Source organism: Chenopodium album, chromosome 21, assembly GCF_948465745.1.
Source record: "Chenopodium album chromosome 21, dcCheAlbu1.1, whole genome shotgun sequence".
NCBI classification, from domain to species: domain Eukaryota; kingdom Viridiplantae; phylum Streptophyta; class Magnoliopsida; order Caryophyllales; family Amaranthaceae; genus Chenopodium; species Chenopodium album.
In genome coordinates, this window is record NC_137854.1 from 31,653,031 (window position 1) to 31,672,060 (window position 19,030).

At 34.1% G+C, this 19,030-nt stretch overlaps 3 protein-coding genes and 1 pseudogene across 4 annotated transcripts; all 4 read right to left on the reverse strand.

Moving 5' to 3' along the window:
- Positions 1-109: 109 nt before the first annotated feature.
- On the reverse strand, positions 110-879 carry LOC145600648 (uncharacterized). Its single transcript, XM_081656531.1, has 2 exons — positions 864-879; positions 110-729 (listed from the first exon to the last, which is right to left on the reverse strand). Exons 1-2 carry the CDS (start codon positions 877-879, stop codon positions 110-112), a joined length of 636 nt encoding a protein of 211 aa, XP_081512657.1.
- Positions 880-8,211: 7,332 nt separating this feature from the next.
- Positions 8,212-8,832, reverse strand: LOC145600649 (uncharacterized). The gene has a single exon (XM_081656532.1). The coding sequence runs from the start codon at positions 8,830-8,832 to the stop codon at positions 8,212-8,214; it is 621 nt and encodes a 206-aa protein (XP_081512658.1).
- Positions 8,833-9,565: 733 nt separating this feature from the next.
- Positions 9,566-12,935, reverse strand: LOC145600650 (beta-amyrin 6-beta-monooxygenase pseudogene; annotated as a pseudogene). The gene is made up of 3 exons (XR_014104305.1): positions 11,967-12,935; positions 10,439-10,626; positions 9,566-9,874 (listed from the first exon to the last, which is right to left on the reverse strand). The product of XR_014104305.1 is annotated as a beta-amyrin 6-beta-monooxygenase pseudogene (transcript).
- Positions 12,936-13,275: 340 nt separating this feature from the next.
- On the reverse strand, positions 13,276-17,372 carry LOC145600651 (CASP-like protein 1F2). The gene is made up of 4 exons (XM_081656533.1): positions 17,164-17,372; positions 16,585-16,708; positions 14,732-14,824; positions 13,276-13,332 (listed from the first exon to the last, which is right to left on the reverse strand). The coding sequence occupies exons 1-4, from the start codon at positions 17,370-17,372 to the stop codon at positions 13,276-13,278; spliced, it is 483 nt and encodes a 160-aa protein (XP_081512659.1).
- Between the last annotated feature and the right edge of the window lie 1,658 nt (positions 17,373-19,030).

The window sequence follows — 19,030 nt, forward strand, 5'->3', positions numbered from 1 at the left end:
TGCTAATGCTAGAATTTAACATAAGCATAAATTCATTACCTTCCTCTAGTGTGTTGATCCTCATTGCTTCTTGCTCTAGCGTTTCAGATAAGCTCGCCCAGTTAACTCCCTAAAATTTCTTATACTTGATACACCACTTCCTAATTAGTGGTCTTAGCTCTCTTAGTTTTTGATGTACAACATACATACTCGAGCCTTGTACTCCATTCCTTTCCCATATACTTTTTATTAGAGAACCAATTTCCTCAAATTTAAGGCACCAGTTCTCTATTTGATACGGTCTTCTATTAGTAGTAGTAGTACCATTCCTATCAAACACAATAGCTCCATGGTCTGAAACTGTAAACGGTTGATGGTATAACCTCCCATTTGGATAATTCTCCGTCCACTCTTCATCTACAAATGCCTTGTCAATACGTTCCATAACAAGCTTGTGATTTTCTCTCTTATTCGTCCAAGTAAAAGTTGGACCTTTATAACTCACTTCTTGCAGCCTTGAGCCAATTCTCCACTCCATAAACTCCTTCCATCCCCTAATATCTCTAGTACCCCCTAACTTGTCGCAAGAGTACTCTACTTGGTTAAAGTCACCAATTAAAAAACAATTTGGTGTGTTATTAACTAAGGATAGAAGCATCGACCAAACATCACCTCTATCTTCTACTAGGGGCGCACCATAAACAAACATGACATTCCATTCATTACCATTAGGCTCAAGAACCTTACAAACTACAACATTTTTGGAAGCAAAAGTGCAAGAAACATTAAAGTTACTCCAAACTAAAACTAATATTAAACCCCCACTAGCCCCTTCCGAATCTACCCCAAAGAGAAAATTAGGTGCACTTTGAAAATAGTAGCACCTTTTTGGATAGACATTTTAGTTTCCGAAAGAAAAATAAACATAGGTAGAAATTTTTGTTTAAGCCATAGCACATAAGGGAGTTTAGGGGAACCGGCTTCATTGAATCCCTTACAATTCCAAGCTATTGTCTTCATATGAGGGTTGGGCGCTGTGAAGAGCCAGCATCCGCACCCCAAGTAGTGATTCCAAGCGATAATTTCAGGTTAAGCACCAAAGAGTCCTCAATGTCAGAGTTGAAATCCAAGTCCATATCAACTTCTTCCCTTTCCTGAGTTCTAATCTTTTTTGCAAGATTGACTTCGACTAGTGGAGATGATTTCCTCTTCTGAACAATTAAGGAGTTCACCTCCTCCCCAACTTCGACACCCAGGTCCTTTGCCATCTCGACATCAGAGATCGCCTTTGAGCTAAGCGATCCTGTCTCCTTGTTCCATAGATTGAAGCCTCCTTTCTCTTGCAATTCGACCAGTTGAATTTTCCTTCTCTTTAAACCCCAATCTGTAGTGATGAAGTTGTTTTCTTGTATGTTGCCTGTGGATCTTGATCGAGGTAGCACCGAGTTTGGAATTCTCTTTTTTGCCCACCCTGTCATCTCCGAGTTTTCAGAGTAGCTGAAATCTGTTTCATAGCACGTAATCTCCGCACTACTATCATCAGAAATTGGAGAATTGGGCGGATTGCCCAACCCCTGCTGTCGAGGGATTAAAAAACCACCTGCATCATTAAGAAACACATTACAATTACCAGCTCTTTCTCTTGGAATTTCGATCATTGGGTGTACTTTCGATCTTCCATTATTGCGCTTTAACAGGTTGCAGAACCTATTTAGCGCTTTCAATGGTCTCCTTCTTCCCCTTTCCCTCCCAATTGGAGCAATATCAAAAATCTGAGGTCCCTGTGGAATTTGTAGGTAGACACCACCTCTTCTCCTTCCGGAATTTGCGTCCCACCATGACTGTTTGCTTGCTCTGTCGAAGCTAGCCTCTGTTTTGGTATGTCTTCTAGAAGCCCAGTAGCTTCTTTTGGCTTCTCATTTACCAGATCCAAGGCCCACCTTTCAACTCTCCCCTATATTTCTTTAATGTGTGATTGAGTGGTCCTATTTTGTAATTGAATTGAAGTCGAGAAAGTGGGCCTAACAGCTTCTACCCTGTTCTTCATAAGGGAGCAGAAAGGTTGATGCGAAGATTCCCCCTTTTCGAAATTCCATTTCCTTGTCAACCCACGTGCATCAAAGCTAGGGTTTACTTCCTGTAAAGCATGTTTCAATTTTCCAGAATTAACAATTGAAACATCAGATTTTATACCTCGATTTGCTTCCGTGTTCTTATCCCCTGTCCTGTAGTATGCCATGTACGGATCATCCACAAATCCGAATCTTTTCCCAGGTGATAAGTACACTTGTGATTCAAGAGCATCGTGCACTGTAGGATCGTCCCCATAGAAGTCATCCGGGTTGTGTTCACCTTCGTCTGTCAGTGCAGGCCTCCAGTCATCCGGATCCATCTCATTGTCGCTGCCACGATCAGTGTCTCCATTGCTCTGATTGAAGTCGTCGTTTGCTGGGTGGTATTCTTGACCATCATCGTCTTCATCACCATTGTTATTATTATCACCATCATCGCTGTCATCTCCTCCTTCATCTCCTCCTTCATCTCCTCCTTGGTTGTTGTCCTGTTCTTCCCCAACATTATCTAGCAAATTTAGGAGGAAATTTATGAACCTAAATCTATCAGGTAAGCCTTCAATCATATTCGAGTAATATGGTATTGAAGCTGGTCATACAGCACACGGAAGCCCTCCCTTTCTTATTGAGAGATCCCGTACCTAAGATTTCTTGCAGTAGCAGTACTAGAGAGATAGCAATGACAAGTATAATGGCCAGCACGCCCACAATTTTTACAGAATTTAAAAATTCCTTCATACCTAAAGTGGATCCATACCACTTGGTTGTCTGCAACGGGAAGGTAGCACCCTGGGATGAGTGGGTGTGATGTATTCACTAGCACCCTTGCTCTAAATTCCAGAGCATTTGGCATATCTTCTTCCTCGTTATCATCCATTCTTTCAACATATCCCACCTGTCGTAGTGCTTGGAGTGCCCATGCCCTGTGCAAGTACCCAAGGGGTAGCCCTACTACTCTTACCCATAGACGAGAGATGTCAAAGCTCACACTTGGGGGGTACATTCCCACATATGCTTGTCTGAAGTTGACTACTCTCCCATCTAGAGTAGTAGTTTGCTGCTCAAGAAGAGCATCAGCATCCTGTTTAACTGAGCAAATAAAGAGAACATAATTGTCTAGTCAGTGTACTCTTATTGCTCCTCTTCTGATCCATTGAGTGTTAATAAGACCTTGAATAAGGGTTGGGTTTGGTGGGTGATCTCCCACAAAACGGGCAATGATGGTATTATTCCAGTTAATGTCTTCTAGAATTCTTTCATCAGGAGAATTTAATACAGTTCCCATTCTAAAACTAGGTGGGTAATGTGGGTGATTTTGAAACATAGTAGCTAGAAAATTTAATGTGAAGCAGAGAATGTAGAACAAGAATAAGAAATTTCAGTTGAGTATAAGAAGAGTTGGAGTTCTTCTGCTTAAATAAAAAGAGCAGTAGAAGGAAGTCAGAGTTGAATTCTAACGTTCAACTCTTCTGCTGAAAAATAATCAAACAAGCAAGCTACAATATTGGTTGGGCAAAAAGGATGATCTGATATCCTCAGAATAAATGCAGCCTTGAAGATTTCTTACACTGATAATCTCAAAACTCTCTCCCTGATTGGAGCAGGAGAAAAGGTGAAGATCTTTGAGCCCCTAAACTCAATGAATGCTACCTAGAAAGCTAATTGCATGCAGCAGAAAACCTAAACCTCCTTGGGAACCAGCGAAAACAAGAACAGAAAACTAAACTCACAATCCTAGTGAGATAAACTCTCGAATTCTAGAGAGAGATGGAACCATTCCTCTTTTTAGTTTTGATATTTGAAGGGATTGTGTATAATTGAATATGGAAGGTATGTATGTCATGAAAAATATTAAGGAAATTGGAATTGCTTGGGGAATAATTAAGAAGAATGAATGGCAACAAAATATAATAATTGGATATCAAAAAGATGGAGAATTAGAATTATGGAAAATAGGAGATTTTAGGGAGATAATTAAAAATACAAATTACCAAAATATTTTCCCAAAATCTTTATGGGATGGCCGAAATTATTGAGCTTTCCTAAGCTTATATTTTCAGCCTTCCTATTTAGTATTTAGGAATATATTTTGCTAGTTTAATTTTAAGGAATTAAAAATAATTGTGTAAATAATATATATTGTAATAAATTATTAAATAATAAAATACCAAATATTTACCAAATAATTTAACTTATAAAATCAGATTTTATTCATAAGAAAATCTGAAATTATTAGCTAAATAAATTATATTTTCGGACTTATTAAAATAATAATAAAATATAGCTTTTGCCTTAATTAAAATATCCGAAATTTATAAATAAATTTATAAATAAATAAATGGATAATAAATCTTATCCAAAATAATGATTAGTTTTCAAAATACTTTTGGCGCCAAAATTCAAATATTATTTTGGCTCTAAATAATAAATTTACTAAAATACCCTTTTTATAAAATAATTCCTAATTAATAATTAGGAAAATACGTATGAAAATACGGGGTATTACACTTAATACTCCCCCTCAAGCAGGAGAGCGAGCACAAGGAGAAGCTCCCACCTTGGACATATGCTTAGAATGCAGCTTGACAGGATGAACTTTGGTAAAGATATCTGCAATTTGGTCAGAAGAAGAAATTATCTCGGGCTTGATTGTTCCCTTCTGAACTTGATCTCGAACAAAATGGCAGTCTATTTCTACATGCTTGGTGCGTTTTTGAAGCACTAAATTGGCAGCAATAGCTAGAGCAGCCTGGTTATCACAATGAAGAACAATATGAGGTAAGTTAGAGATACCCAAGTCCTGAAGCAGAGCAGTGAGCCAAGCTACTTCACAGGTGGTGAAAGACATAGCTTTATATATTCAGCTTTAGCTGAGGAAAGAACAATAACAGTTTGTTTCTTGGCTTTCCAAGACACAGGAGAAGAGCCAAGAAATATGCAGTATCCAGTTGTGGATTTCTTTGTCATGGGACAGCCACCCCAGTCACTATCACAATAAGCTAAAAGCACAGCAGGAGAGCTTGAAGCAAGCAGAATGCCCTGAGAAATAGTACCAGGCCAGCAAGATACCTAAGCAAACGTTTAGCAGCTTCCATATGAACACAAGTAGGTAACTGCATGAATTGAGTGAGAATGTGGATTGTGAATGTGATATCAGGTCTTGTAATAGTCAAGTAAATTAGTCTGCCTAACAGCCTCTGGTAAGGGGTTGGATCAGGTAAAAGATCACCTTTAGCAGCAGTTAATTTAACATGACTATCCATGGGAAGCAACAAAGGTTTGGTATTCAACATACCAAATTCAGTTAGGATATCAGTGACATACTTTTTCTGAGATAAAAAGAAACCAACATCACTTCTATCAATCTCAATTCCTAAGAAGTATCTGACTGGACCAAGGTCTTTCATGTGAAAAGCCTTAGACAAAAGAGATTTGAGGCTGTCAATGTCTTGTAAATTGTTCCCACAGATCAGTAAATCATCAACATAGATAAGAATAAGGGTAAGAATAAGGGTGATAGAAGTATCAGTATCCTTAATGAACAAGCTGTAATCAGATTTGGATTGAATGAAGCTCATTTGGATCAAGGTGTAAGACAATTTGTGAAACCATTGTCTTGGTGCCTGTTTCAAACCATAAACAAATTTTTTAAGTTTGCAGACATGAGTGGAGGGAGCTTTAGATAGTTGAGAAATATCATCACATTTCTAAATCCTGCATCCCAGGCCGGTGTATCCTTGTGGCAACTTCATATAAACATTTTCCATTAAATCACCATGAAAAAAAGCATTTGTAACATCCATCTAAATAGCATGCCACTGTTCTATAGCAGCTACAGCAAGTAATGTTCTCACAGTTGACATTTTTGCAACTGGGGCAAAGGTCTCAAAGTAATCAATGCCATGTTGTTTCTTGCAGCCAAGTATGACCAGTCTTGACTTGCGTCTTTCAATGGTGCCATCTGTATTATACTTTGTTTTGTACAACCATTTGCAACCAATAGCACTTTTTCCTGGGGGTAGCTAGAATTGTAATATCCCAAGTGTCTTTTAATTCTAGTGCATCTAGTTCTGTATTCATAGCCTGAACCCAATGATCATGCTTAACATCATCTTTGAAATAGATAGGATCACTAATAGTGACTAGAGCAATTAGGAAGCACTGAAAATTAGGGTTGATCTTAGTGACAGCTAGATTTGATATGTGTGGTGGTTTGACAAGAATATGGAAATCTTTATGCCAAAAAGGAACTTGATGTGGTCTGGTTGATTTTCTGACTGGTGTTGGGGAAGGAGAAGAGTTTGAAGAAGAAGATGGGGCTGTGATAGGTGTAGATGGTGGGGAATGAGATATAAGTGATTGAGGTTGTGGGAAGGTGGAGGTGAGGGAGTGACTAAATGATCACTATGAGTGTCAAGCTCAGGATCAGCAAAAATATCAAGATCATCATAAGTGACAGTCTCAGGAAGAGGTTGCATATAGAAATTATTAGAGGAAGAGTGAAGTGGGAAGATATGCTCATGAAACACCACATCTCTTGAGACAAAATTAACCTTGGTGTTTAGGTTCCGCAGTTTATATCCCTTTTGAATTGCAGGGTAACCCAAGAATAGACAAGGTACAGCTCTGGCATCAAATTTATCAGCAGAGTGATCAGGGTTATAGGCAAATGCTAGACACCCAAAAACTTTCAAATGACTGTGATATGGTGCCTTTTTGAATAAGCATTCAAATGGTGTCTTATTGCTGAGAACAGGAGTTGGAAGCCTGTTAATAATGTGCACTACAGTTAAGACACAGTCACCCTAATAAGACAAAGGCAATGAAGCCTGAAATCTTAGTGCCCTAGACACTTCCAGAACATGTTTGTGTTTTCTTTCCCCTCTAGCATTTTGTTGTGGTCTTTTCACACATGATGTTTGATGGATTATCCCATGTTTTGCAAAGAAAGATTTGTAGGGTCCATCATCAAATTCCAAGGCATTGTCTAACCTTATGAACTTGATGCTCTTGTCAAATTGAGTTTGAGCATAATTATAGAAAGTCTCCAAAGTTGCCAGAGAATCAGATTTGAGCTGAATTAAATACACCCAAGTGTTTCTTGTGTGATCATCAACTATAGTTAGGAAATTTCTGTATTTTCCCTTGATGCTCACCCTATATGGCCCCCATATATCTATATGAATTAGTACAAAAGGCTCAGCAGCATGAGAGTCACTCAAATTGTATGGTAACTTGGTGAATTTTGACATAGGACAAGTTACACACACTTTTGAGTTGTGTTAAGTGAATGGCTTGACACATGGAATCAAGTTTAGTTTTGTGAGAGAGGCATGGCCCAATCTATGGTGCCATAGAGTGAGAGAATCAATTTTGCTTGTTGCAGCAGCAGCAGAATTAGAGTTTACAGCATCCACCTTGCATAGACTGTTGTCCCGTACCTGCAATTTAGTGAAATGACTGTCAAGATAGTACAGTTCATTGCACATTTTTCATGTGCCTCTTATCTTCTAAGTCCAATTTTCAATAATGATATAGTGTGAAGGGAAAAATTGCACTTGACATTGATTTTCTTTGACAAGTTTTTGAACAGACAAGATATTGTGCTTGAAAGTTGGCACACAAAGAACATTCTTCAATTTCAGTCCTAATTCAAGAGTGACACTTCCTATGTGTGAGATTTTTGCTTTCTCACCATTAGGAAGATTAATATTTGCAGCATTAACAGCCATTTTACATTCATCAAGTTGCTGCAAGTGTGGTGTCATATGATCTGAGGCACCTGAATTTATGATCCACTCACCCAAGTTCACAGCATTGCAAGAAATCATCCCTGAGAAATGCCCAAGTTCATCATCGATTTCAAATTCCTTAGGCTGAGACCATAATTTGGGCATCAGCTTGGCAATTTGATCAAGTTGCTGAGGTGTAAACAGCAGACCAGTATTTTTAGATCCAGAGCTTGCCTGAGCAGTTGCAGCCATCTTTGCTCAACCTTACCTGTTTGTACCAGATCTCCAGTTTTGCTGAGCAGCAGAAACACCAGATTTTGGTTTGTTCAAAGGTGCTGTAGATTTGTGTTTAGAATGCCAGGGTGGATATCCAACTACAATCCAGCATCTATCACTCTTGTGACCTCTCAGACCACAAGGAGTGCAGATCATGGGCCTGTAACTCTGCTGTAAAGTGCCATATTATCATTTCCACCCTTATTGAGGTTCAAATCTTCTCTCTGAGCCTCCTCCTTCTGTGTAGTAGCAGTAGCAGCAGTTTCAGCTGAGGGTAATGGCATCATGAGAAGCAATTGACTTCTCTGAGGATTATAAATCTCATCCAATCCATTCAGAATTTGGAAGAGTTTTGCCTCTTCTCTCTGAGTGTTAAAGGCATTTAACAAATTTTGCACTTTAGCAGTAGGATTAGTAGTAGTAGGAAGCATATTCATTGAGACCAACTCTTCCCATACAACATTCAATAGAGTAAAATATTCATTCACAGGCATAGAGTTTTGTTTTATCTCAAATAGATCTTTATTCGGTTTATATTTTCTGGAGCCATTTGTTAGAGCAAATCGTTTTTCAAGGTTTAGCCAGATATCCCTAGCAGAAGTCATGAACATGATAGACTTTATAAAAGTAGAAGAGACATTATGAGTGATCCAACCAATTACCATATCATTCCAAGTGTTCCATAGCTCAGCTTTCAGCTCGTCATCAGTTGGTTTGAGTACTGTTTCCATAACAAAACCAAGCTTGCGTTTAGAGGAGAAATTGATTTCCATTGTTCTGCGCCAAGATCTGTAATCAGCAGATCCTAGCAGTTTTTCTACTTATACAGAAGTAGCACTGTCAGAAGGATGAAGAAAAATAGGATTGAGGATATCCTGGAATGAGATTCTTCCATTATCAGCAGCCATTTTAGAGTATGAAAGAAGAAAGAAGAGAAAAGATGAAGAGAAGATAGATTAGAATTAAAAAAAAGGAGATAAGAGAAGGAAAATGAATAGCAATCAGCTGTATCAGATTTCCAGCACTGCAATGAGTAGCTCTGATACCATGAAGACTGTAATGAGATGATATTCAATACTCAAAGCAGAGGAAATCTAATATTAGATCACAGAGAGAATTCAGTGAAAAGAAATGAGAGGAAAAGGGAGAATATTTTCTGATTGCTTGATCTTGGCACAATTACACCTACACCTTTATTACATGACCTCAAGGGAATCTCTAACAAACTCAAATGCATGAATCATTCCATACACTGAATGTTGAACTCAATAGAAAAGGAAAAAGACAAATAAGGCATAACAGAATTTGCCAGCTAAGCATCACAAACGACAAAGACAAATAACAGCTTATATTGCCAGCATACAGCATAGAAAATGAATAGCAATAGCAGTAATCTTAATAAACCCCATGACTTTAATCAAGTTGGTATTACGATACACATAATTTTCTTAAAAGAACAGGAAACCCATAATATGCGAACATTAGATCCAGGTCCGATTCAATCCTTCAATAAATTGACTTAACATGAGGCTGAAGGTAAATCGAAAGACCTTCAGTTGGAATCGGATCAGGGTTATAGATAATCTTCTCATTAGGATTCACCTTCTTCAATCTAAAGCTCATAACCAAGTTGTGTAGAAATACAAGCATTTCAATTCGAGCAAATTCCTTTCCTGCACACATTCTAGGTCCAGCTCCAAATGGTACGAATGTGTAAGGTGCAATTCCATTCCCTTCAAATCTTGAAGGATCAAAAGTTTCCGGATTTGGAAAGTATGTAGGGTTATTATGTGTTGCATAAAGCGACCAGTGGACCTACGTAATAAACACAAATTCACACTCATTAAAAACTAATAATTATAATAATAATGATAATGTTGTAACATAGTGTCTAATTTTTACAAATTCAAACAAACTAAAAAGAAAATGATATATGGAGTATAATTATACTTATTTTATGTAGTACTTCGTATCATTTTTTACTAATTTTATAATAGATTGAAATTTCTTTTACTCCATATTAAAGTTACTTTTTGATTAAATTTTAGAATTACAGAATAGTATAATTCCATCTAATTCTTAAAGAATTTTACTAGGATTGCATCACTTAAAGACTTGTTTGGACTAGTTTTAAAATATGTAGTTATACGTGTTATAAAAAATAAATTATGTTAACACAAAAGTTATAATTCTTCGTTAACACAAAAGTTCAAAATTATGCTTAGGAACTATGATACAAATAGATACATGCATGTATACATTTTTTTTTTTTCATATGTATTTGGTCAAATTAAATGAATTAAACATGATTTTTTACGTCAAAAACAATAAAAATACCACAAAAAACTGGAATAAAAAACAAAGTAAAAAAGATTTTACCTTCCATCCTTTTGGGATGTTAAATCCTGCATAACTAAAATCAGTTTTAACCTCTCGAAAATTTCCTGGTACAGGTGATGTCAGCCTCATTGTTTCACAGATCACATTCCATGAATACTTCATTTTTTGAACGTCATTCCAACTCAAGCTTTCTCCTTCTTCTTTTGATTGTACAATCTCCATATTTTCTGTTTTCCACCCCATTAACAAATCAATAAATAAAGCTAGTCAATGTATTAATCCTAGATTTTCATAAATTTTTCCTGTCCAAGTATAAATTTTGGATGTTTCTATGATGGTAGTCGATCATTTTACCACTAATTCAATTTTGATTTAGTTTTTGTTGGTCAAATTAAAATTAATTAAAAATAATTTTTCTTTTTTTAAAAACTCATTATTAATTATGAAAATATAAAAGTTATTTTTGAAATTGTAATAATTAGTATTTTTTAAAATGATTTTTTAAACTCGTTTCTTAAGTACAATTTGCTTAGATTTTGTAGCTCTAATGTGCCTTTAAAATCATTATATCTTTAATTATGTACAAATAAAAAAAAAAATTAAAATTATGAAAACTTACATTATTAAGGTGAATATATTCAGATTATACATGATTATGTTTTTTATTATTGAACATAATTATTCGTATTATAGGGAATATTTTATATTTTGACCATATGTGAGTCAAACATTCATTTATATGAATGAAGCGTTTTGTTTAGTTTGTTTTATTTGGTGTAATAGTACTACCAAGTATTTAGTAAATACAAACTAACTAATTAAGATTGGGTACAATTTTTTCGAACATTAAAATCATGTTATTGAGGAAGTAAAAATGGAGTATTGTTATGTATTTGTAAATACATAACAAACATTAAAACATAGTTAAATCACATTAAAAAGAGCGAAAGAAGGAAAGAGAAAGGAAGAAAGAGGTAGGTAATAGGTGGGTAGACCCCATATAATTTTTTGTCTTTGCTACGAGTATTTATTGGGACGACTTTTAAACCATTTGAGTTGATAACTTGATATTAAGTTTTTATTGAGACGACTTCTATGTCCAAGCATATTTACTGAGACTGCAAAAAAAACTTGATATACTTGGACATAGAACTTTAGGGCGGCTGTTTATTTTCAAAATTGAAAGCCAATCTTAGATTTATTTGAGGTAAAGATAATGAAAGGTTGAAAACTAATTAATAGTACTCTAGAATATTGTAAATTGACCATGCAATCTCTAATATGAGGAAGCTAAGATGTTCTTTGACATATAAATGAATAATCGAAGTTTAGATCCAATTGTCAATTTTATAGCATTGAAGTATTTCACATTAAGTTATTTTTTTTAAGATCAAGACAATTTAAAAATCTAACCTACGTTATTATATCTTGTAAAGACCAACTCAACTAAAAGTTTAAAAGTTAAATAAGATCGTCACAGTTCACAGGCTTTGTTTAACACTCTATCAATTTGTATTAAAAACAATAACTTGTAACAAGAGGTGAAGAGCAGGTGAACACGACGTACCTTGTAAAACCTTTTCATACACTTGGGGGTGCTCTGCAAGATTTTTGATCATGAAAGCAATTGTGGTACTTGTTGGGTAAAATCCCGCAAACATGAGACCAATAATCTTACTAGCAATATCTTCATTGCTCAAGAAGTTGCCCGTTTTGAGTGAATCAACAAGCAATCGACCCAACAAGTCATCTTGGCTGTTCGAATTATTGTCGTAGTCTCCTTTTGTAGTCATTTCTCTTCTCCTTCGCGTAATTATCTCCACAAGTCTCTCCTTCACAAGTTTACCTCCCTTGATAGCCTTGTAGTAAGGTGTTCCAGGGAAGTAAAATGGCGCGGAGAAAATACCTTGGACTAGAAGGAAGAAGGGCTCGGCGAGCTGTCTTACTTCCTCCTGGCTAGGGCTAGTACAATTAACTAAAACTCGACATGACATAGCGAAGGTCAGCTCTTTTGCAAGAGTAAAGGCCTTCACTTGATCAAAGGGTTTCCAAAATTTATGCAAATGTTCTTGGACCATGGAATTTACAACATTTACATAATTTTGAATTGAGTCTACTTTGAGGAACTTGTATGATACATCATGTGCTGGTTTACCTGATGGTAAACTCGACTCGATTTTTTTGTAGGATAGAGATTTGGCTACCGAGGGAGGTAGCCAATAAGTGATGAGATTTCCTTCATTGGAGAAGAGGAATTTGTTAGCCAAAGGGCCACAGAAAACGGCCATGTCCTCCCCGGCTAAACGTGTCCGAAAGACACTAGGGGAATACTTGGCCATCCGATCAAGTATGAATTTTTGAGGGCATTTTACATAGGCTAATGTTTCACCTATGAAAGGCCATCCTGTTTTTCCTAGAGGAAGTTTTGTGGTTTTGGAATTTTTGGGCTTGGATAGTTGGTGGGTTATTATTAGAGTTAGAAAAGTGAAGATGATTGGAACAATGGTAAATCCTAGAAGAAAGATTGAACCCATTTTGAGAGGATTTGAGCTTTCCCAAACTAGATACAAATATGCTATGATAATGCATTGCTTAAGAATTGTTGGACGTATTTATAGCCATATAATTCTCACTTGTTCTAATCTGATACTATTTCAATCAATCAAAGATGTTCAATTATTGAATAAAGTCGTTCAAACAAAGGATACTAACAAATTTGTATCTTGTCGGGCCAATAATTAAGAGAAAAAACTGTATCCATATGACTATATCACTTTACTAATGTAAGAATTATAAATTAGTCCATACATTACTACATCAAGTAGCTTAATTAAATTATATAAAAAAAAAAAACACACACACATTAAAAACAAGTTCTATTCATTGAAGGCATCAACAAGTTGTTGTATGATTGTATTCCAGCACAATTGTCCCTAATAACATAAGAAAAGCCCTTCATTATTAACAATTAAACCTTATAAATACTACTACATTATCTGTTTCATATTAGATGCAACTTTTTCAATCATTGGTTCCTACAGGCGCCGGTATGCTACATCGTACAACCATTTTGCATGAAAGAACATAATATAGAAAAGTGAAGAACATATAACTAAGTCAAGGAACATACTATTAAAATGTAATGAATATATACCTAGAGTAAATAGAACACACTATTAAAATGCGATGAACATATATGTAGAGTGAAAAAAACATATTTACACCAAAAAGAGTGAAAAGAACATTTGTTCATGTTCTTTGATTATCAGTATAATGTGCTTTTATTTGTGACATAATACTCATTGTTTATTGTTAAATATTCTTTGAATTTTGTCTTTAAATTATGATGGGTATATATAAATAATGTTCACTACATAATATTATCATGTTCTTTATTAATATTACTAATGTTCTTTAGATTTTTTTTTTTTTTTTAAAAAAATGTTCTTTACAAAATAGCATATGTTCTTTATAAAACAGTTGTATGTTCTCTACAAAACAGCTACATGTTCATTTCACGTTTTTTGTCTGTACCAAGCATTGTACAGTCGCCTGTACCTTAAAATGTTCACAACTTTGTAATTATTTATGCCTCATAAATAATACCCAAAATTGTGCCTAAGATAAAACGGAGGTAATAATTGAGCAGGGATATTGTGTACTAATTATTATTATTTTAATTAAGGCAAGTGACGATTAAATAAAGTAGGTGTCCACTTAAATGCATATTCTGTTTTAAGTATTTTATTGAAAATAAATAAAGGACGGTATTGTTAGTAGCTAATATTTTGGACAATAATTTTCACTCCTCTCTCCACCTTCACTTGTATAATAGAGAATAGAGATGTAGTTTGTACTTATTATTGCACATAATTTTGATATGCTAAATACTAAATTGATATTTTCTTTTCTCTATTTTATACTATATGTAGAAATTTCTCATTATAAATCTTACATATGTATATAAGATTATAAGATTAGGAGCCTTATATACATAAGATTTATAACAATTCATAATCATTTATACATATCAATTATACTCCTTATAAAATAAACTAACGAGAAAATATAACAAATTATGCAACTTCTATTTCTTCCATTCAAAAATCAATTATCATACTGATAACGTAATTTGAACTAGCTAGTTAATGACATGGAATATGTAATATAACAAGTAAAATACATGATTTGTAGCTCATGTACCATATTTTACGACTTATATAACTTGTAGGAAGACATGATAGTGAGAGTAAAGAGGCAAAGGAAAGCTACGTATGAAAATGCGACAGAAATCCCATTTTTCATGCAAAAATTCCCAACTCGATCGCAAACCTTCAACCATAAAGTTTGTTGTTGTCCATTCAGCGCAACATATCCAATTGCTGTTGCTGCTCCACAAGCCGATATCAACAACACCATCAAAATCTGTCCCAAAAAAGAAAAACTATGTTCAATCTATAAGGTTTGATAAATAAAAAAATGAAAATTTTGACAATTACCACCTTTTGTTATGTCCACTTTAGCAAATACCACCTTCTATTTTTATTTTTTTTTTAAAATTACCACCTTTGATTTTCAAAAACATCAAAAATTACCATCTTCTTGCCCCCCAACTACCATGTGACGTCCTTTTGGGTCAATTCTTTCCCTTTCCTCTCTATTTGCCTCACATTTCTCATTCCTATTTGGATTCTCATCTTCCCTTTCACTTTTTTTCCCCCAAACCACCAATAATTGTTCGTCAATTTTGATTTGGAGGAGTGAATTGAAGTGTTTTTGATTGTTTGGGGGAAAAGAAGTGAAAGGGGGGATGAGAATCGAGTTAGGAATGAGAAATATGAGGAAAATAGGGAGGAAAGGGAAAGAATGAGCCCAAAATGACGTCACGTGGTAGCAAAGGGGCAAGAAGGTGGTAACTTTTGATGTTTTTGAAAATAGGAGGTAGTAATTTTAAAAAAAAATAAAAATAGAAGGTAGTAATTGCTAAAATGGACATAACAGAAGATGGTAATTGCTAAAAATAAAAAAAAAGTATGGAATGGCTTCGAAGATGTAAAAGTAAGTAGAACTAGAGAAGTTATTGGGCTAATCCTACTCTCGAACTCCCTTTTAAATGTGAATGGGTGAATCTTTGGTGGATGATGGAACACGAATGAAGATATTTTAAACCATACTCGGCATAGATTGTGAGCCAAGGATGTACATTAGATGTAAAATGTAAATACCTTGCCACATAATTGTGAGCCTTAAAAAGAGGTAGTCCCAGTTAATCAATTTGATAAACAAAATTTGTTTATCAAATGGCAAAATGGTAAATACAACAACATATATGTCCGGTCATCATGGCATTTTTGTAAATAAATCAACAACAGTGAGACCAAATTTAACACAAAATTGTTGATTTATTTACAATTTTGCCATTTGATAAACAAATTTTGTTCATCAAATAAAAAAAAAATTGTGTACACTCGGTCTACAATAATATTAACGTAGATATATCAAATTGTTTTATAGGGTAATTTTTAGTTGTATTTTAATTTTTTTTTAAGGTAATTATAAATCTATTATGACTCTGATATAAATAGGTTATTGAATAAGTTAAATAAATATATTTCAATTACTTTCACTAACTAATATTTGATATTTACTCTTTTAAATCGAGTAAAAGGTCTGATTCACCTATGTCAAATCGAACCTGACAGATATGCATCAATAAAACATAAATGACTTTTATTTATATTGGCATTACTATACTATTTGTACAGAAGATTCCTAAAAGTTTAAATGTTATGTAAATATTTTATAAAACACTTTTAATAAGCCAAAAAAAAATTAAAAAAAATATATATATATTTCTATTATGTTTATATACTCCCCGACTCTAATTCCCTCTCATCTAATATTGTTTCTAGCTTTCTACTAAATAATGCTTAATATCTATTGTAAACAGTATTTCAATAAACATTGAATTTTAACCGTTAATGACTCCTAGCAATATTAACCAATGAATTTAATTAAAACATAAATTCGGTAGTTTAGAATTCTTTATGGTAAAACCTGTTCAATGAATGATAGATATTATCATTTGTTTAAGATCATGTCAAAAATTAAAAATAAAATAAAAATAAAAATAAAAAAAGAAGAAGGTGTTACGATGTCATCAAAATGATAAACGTAACACTTACCAGATCATGCAGAAACACAAAGTATAAGTGATCCACATTTGATGGTTTTCCAAACACAAAATAAACACCAATCATTGACAACAAAGCTAGAGCACCAACAACCACGTCTACACCCATCAGAAACCTATTGATAAAATAAATGTTGAACCATTAGAACAACATAATAACCATAATTATACAAATTGTTTTAATTAATATCTGTATTTGGGATCTAAATAATCCTCTTCATTTTTATATCATCTTCATAAAAAGCCATCATTCTATTTTGTCGTATATTTTCAACATAATCACTAGATAAAAATTATTTATTTTATTGGATTTAATTGTGTTATCTTGATAACTATTTCAAATTACACTATCAAGTTGAATTTAAGTCTTTAAAAAGACCTAATTGACTAACTCTTTCCTTGTTAAAGAGGTTAGCAATTTAACTTATCATCCCGTACTCATAAAATGTGCAACTTTTACTAATTTTGCTTATATTTGAGCAATCATTTTAAAAAATGTTACTTAAATAAACCCAAAATCACCACAAAAATTAATATGATGCATCAATATAAGAAAGATGAGTAAGTTTACTTGAAAGCAGAGGAACCATTGTAACGGGCCACGAACTCGATTCCTAAAATCGAAATCGACTCTTCACTAGTAGCCATCAAAGCAATTGCTACAACCGTAGAAACAACTATCAAAGAACGGAGCACAAATTGTGCAACCACGAAACGATGCGAAGCAGGCGTACACTCCGGTGCTAGGGGAAACTGAATTTGTTGCTTTACTTTCACCATGTTTTTGTTGCTGGTTTTTGTGTATCCTTCTCGTAATTTGATATCGTACGCTTAATGCATGTCAACATAAAAATGGGACGGTTGTTGTGGCAGAACTTTGTTTAAGCTTGTGATTATAGGTTGTTAAATATTTTTATCAATATGTAACAACAAAAACAAGATATGTTACTTTTATTTTTTTGAAAACCAACAAGATATGTTACTTGCCTAACAGATACGCACATACTTCGTATTAGCTTAGTACTCTTGATTTTTATTTTATTTTATTTATTAATTTATGTTTTATGCAAAGGAATCTTGATGATTTTGATTGGTGCTTAAACAATTTTGATTTTTTTTTTCTTTTTGTAGTTTTTAGGTGGGTCCACGAAATGAGGTTAACACCCAGTTTTGTGATTTTGAATAGAATAGCCTAATTTTTATACTCAAAGAGCTTTTCTTGTGGCTCTCTAGCTTAACACCCCAAAATAAAATTACTCAAAGAGTAAACAATTTCATTAATTAAAAATATTAAAAGTATAATATAGGGCGAGTTCAGCGCTAGCTTTTGAGTAGCTTTTAGTGGTTTGACAAAGTCAAATCACTACTTAACCAAAAATGTGAGTGTTTGACAAAGTAGTGGTTAGGGTAGCTTTTAGTGGTGGAGGTACCTTATATGAAAAGTTAGAAAGATTAACTTTTGAAATTAGAGGTAGCTGTTGAAAATTTAATATATAGTTTTAAAAATAAAATATTTATGTGTAACAGCTAGTCAACTGCTATTTTACCGAACACTCATATCTAAATTATTTATTTTCACCGCTAACAGCTTATTGACAGCTAACAACTACCTACACAGCTAACAACTACCCCCACAGCTACAGCTACCTTCACAGCTATATTTTGCGAATACGCCTATAAAGATCCCCTCATCGATCTTAGGCATACACAAGAGTAAACATGTAAATCAATCAATCTTATCTTTCGCTTCTAGCCTATTTGGAAACTTGGTTAACTGTTTTAAGAAATAGCTGTAATCAAAATAATTTTATCTTGATTAGTAAAGTAACATCATAATGTTCATGGTAATGCAATTTAATTATTACTCAAACTTGTGCTTTTACTCATATACAATTTCTTATATACGGCTGCCGCCAGCTATTATAGGGGTTACTTCGTTAATGTAATAGGGGGTTACTTGTTCAATATTAAAGGGGTTATTTCATAAGTGTCATAAGGTTACTTATTTACTCAGTCAGTGTTATAGGGATTACTCGGTCAATATTACAAGGGTTACTTGTCAGTGTTATAAGGATTATTTTGTTCTTTTATAATTGTTCACACGGTGTGTCCATCCAAACACAAGACTGATTGTTACTCATGTGCTACAACGTAATTGTGCTAATAATGCACAAAATATTTAATTTTCTTAAAAAAGAGTATCTAGAGTTGAGAAGTATGAAGGGTTGTAGTGGGAATTGGAAAATTTACTTTCTTATTATTATACAAGAAGGCCAATTAGTGATAAGTAGTGTGATTTTGATTAAGATGTGAAATGATGAAAGTATCAATAAATAATTATGTGAAAAAGAATACTATAGTTATTGTTTGATATTAATTGTACTTAGCTAGGGATGTTAGTTGTGTGCCCAAGTTAAATAGGAAACCTGCCCCATCCC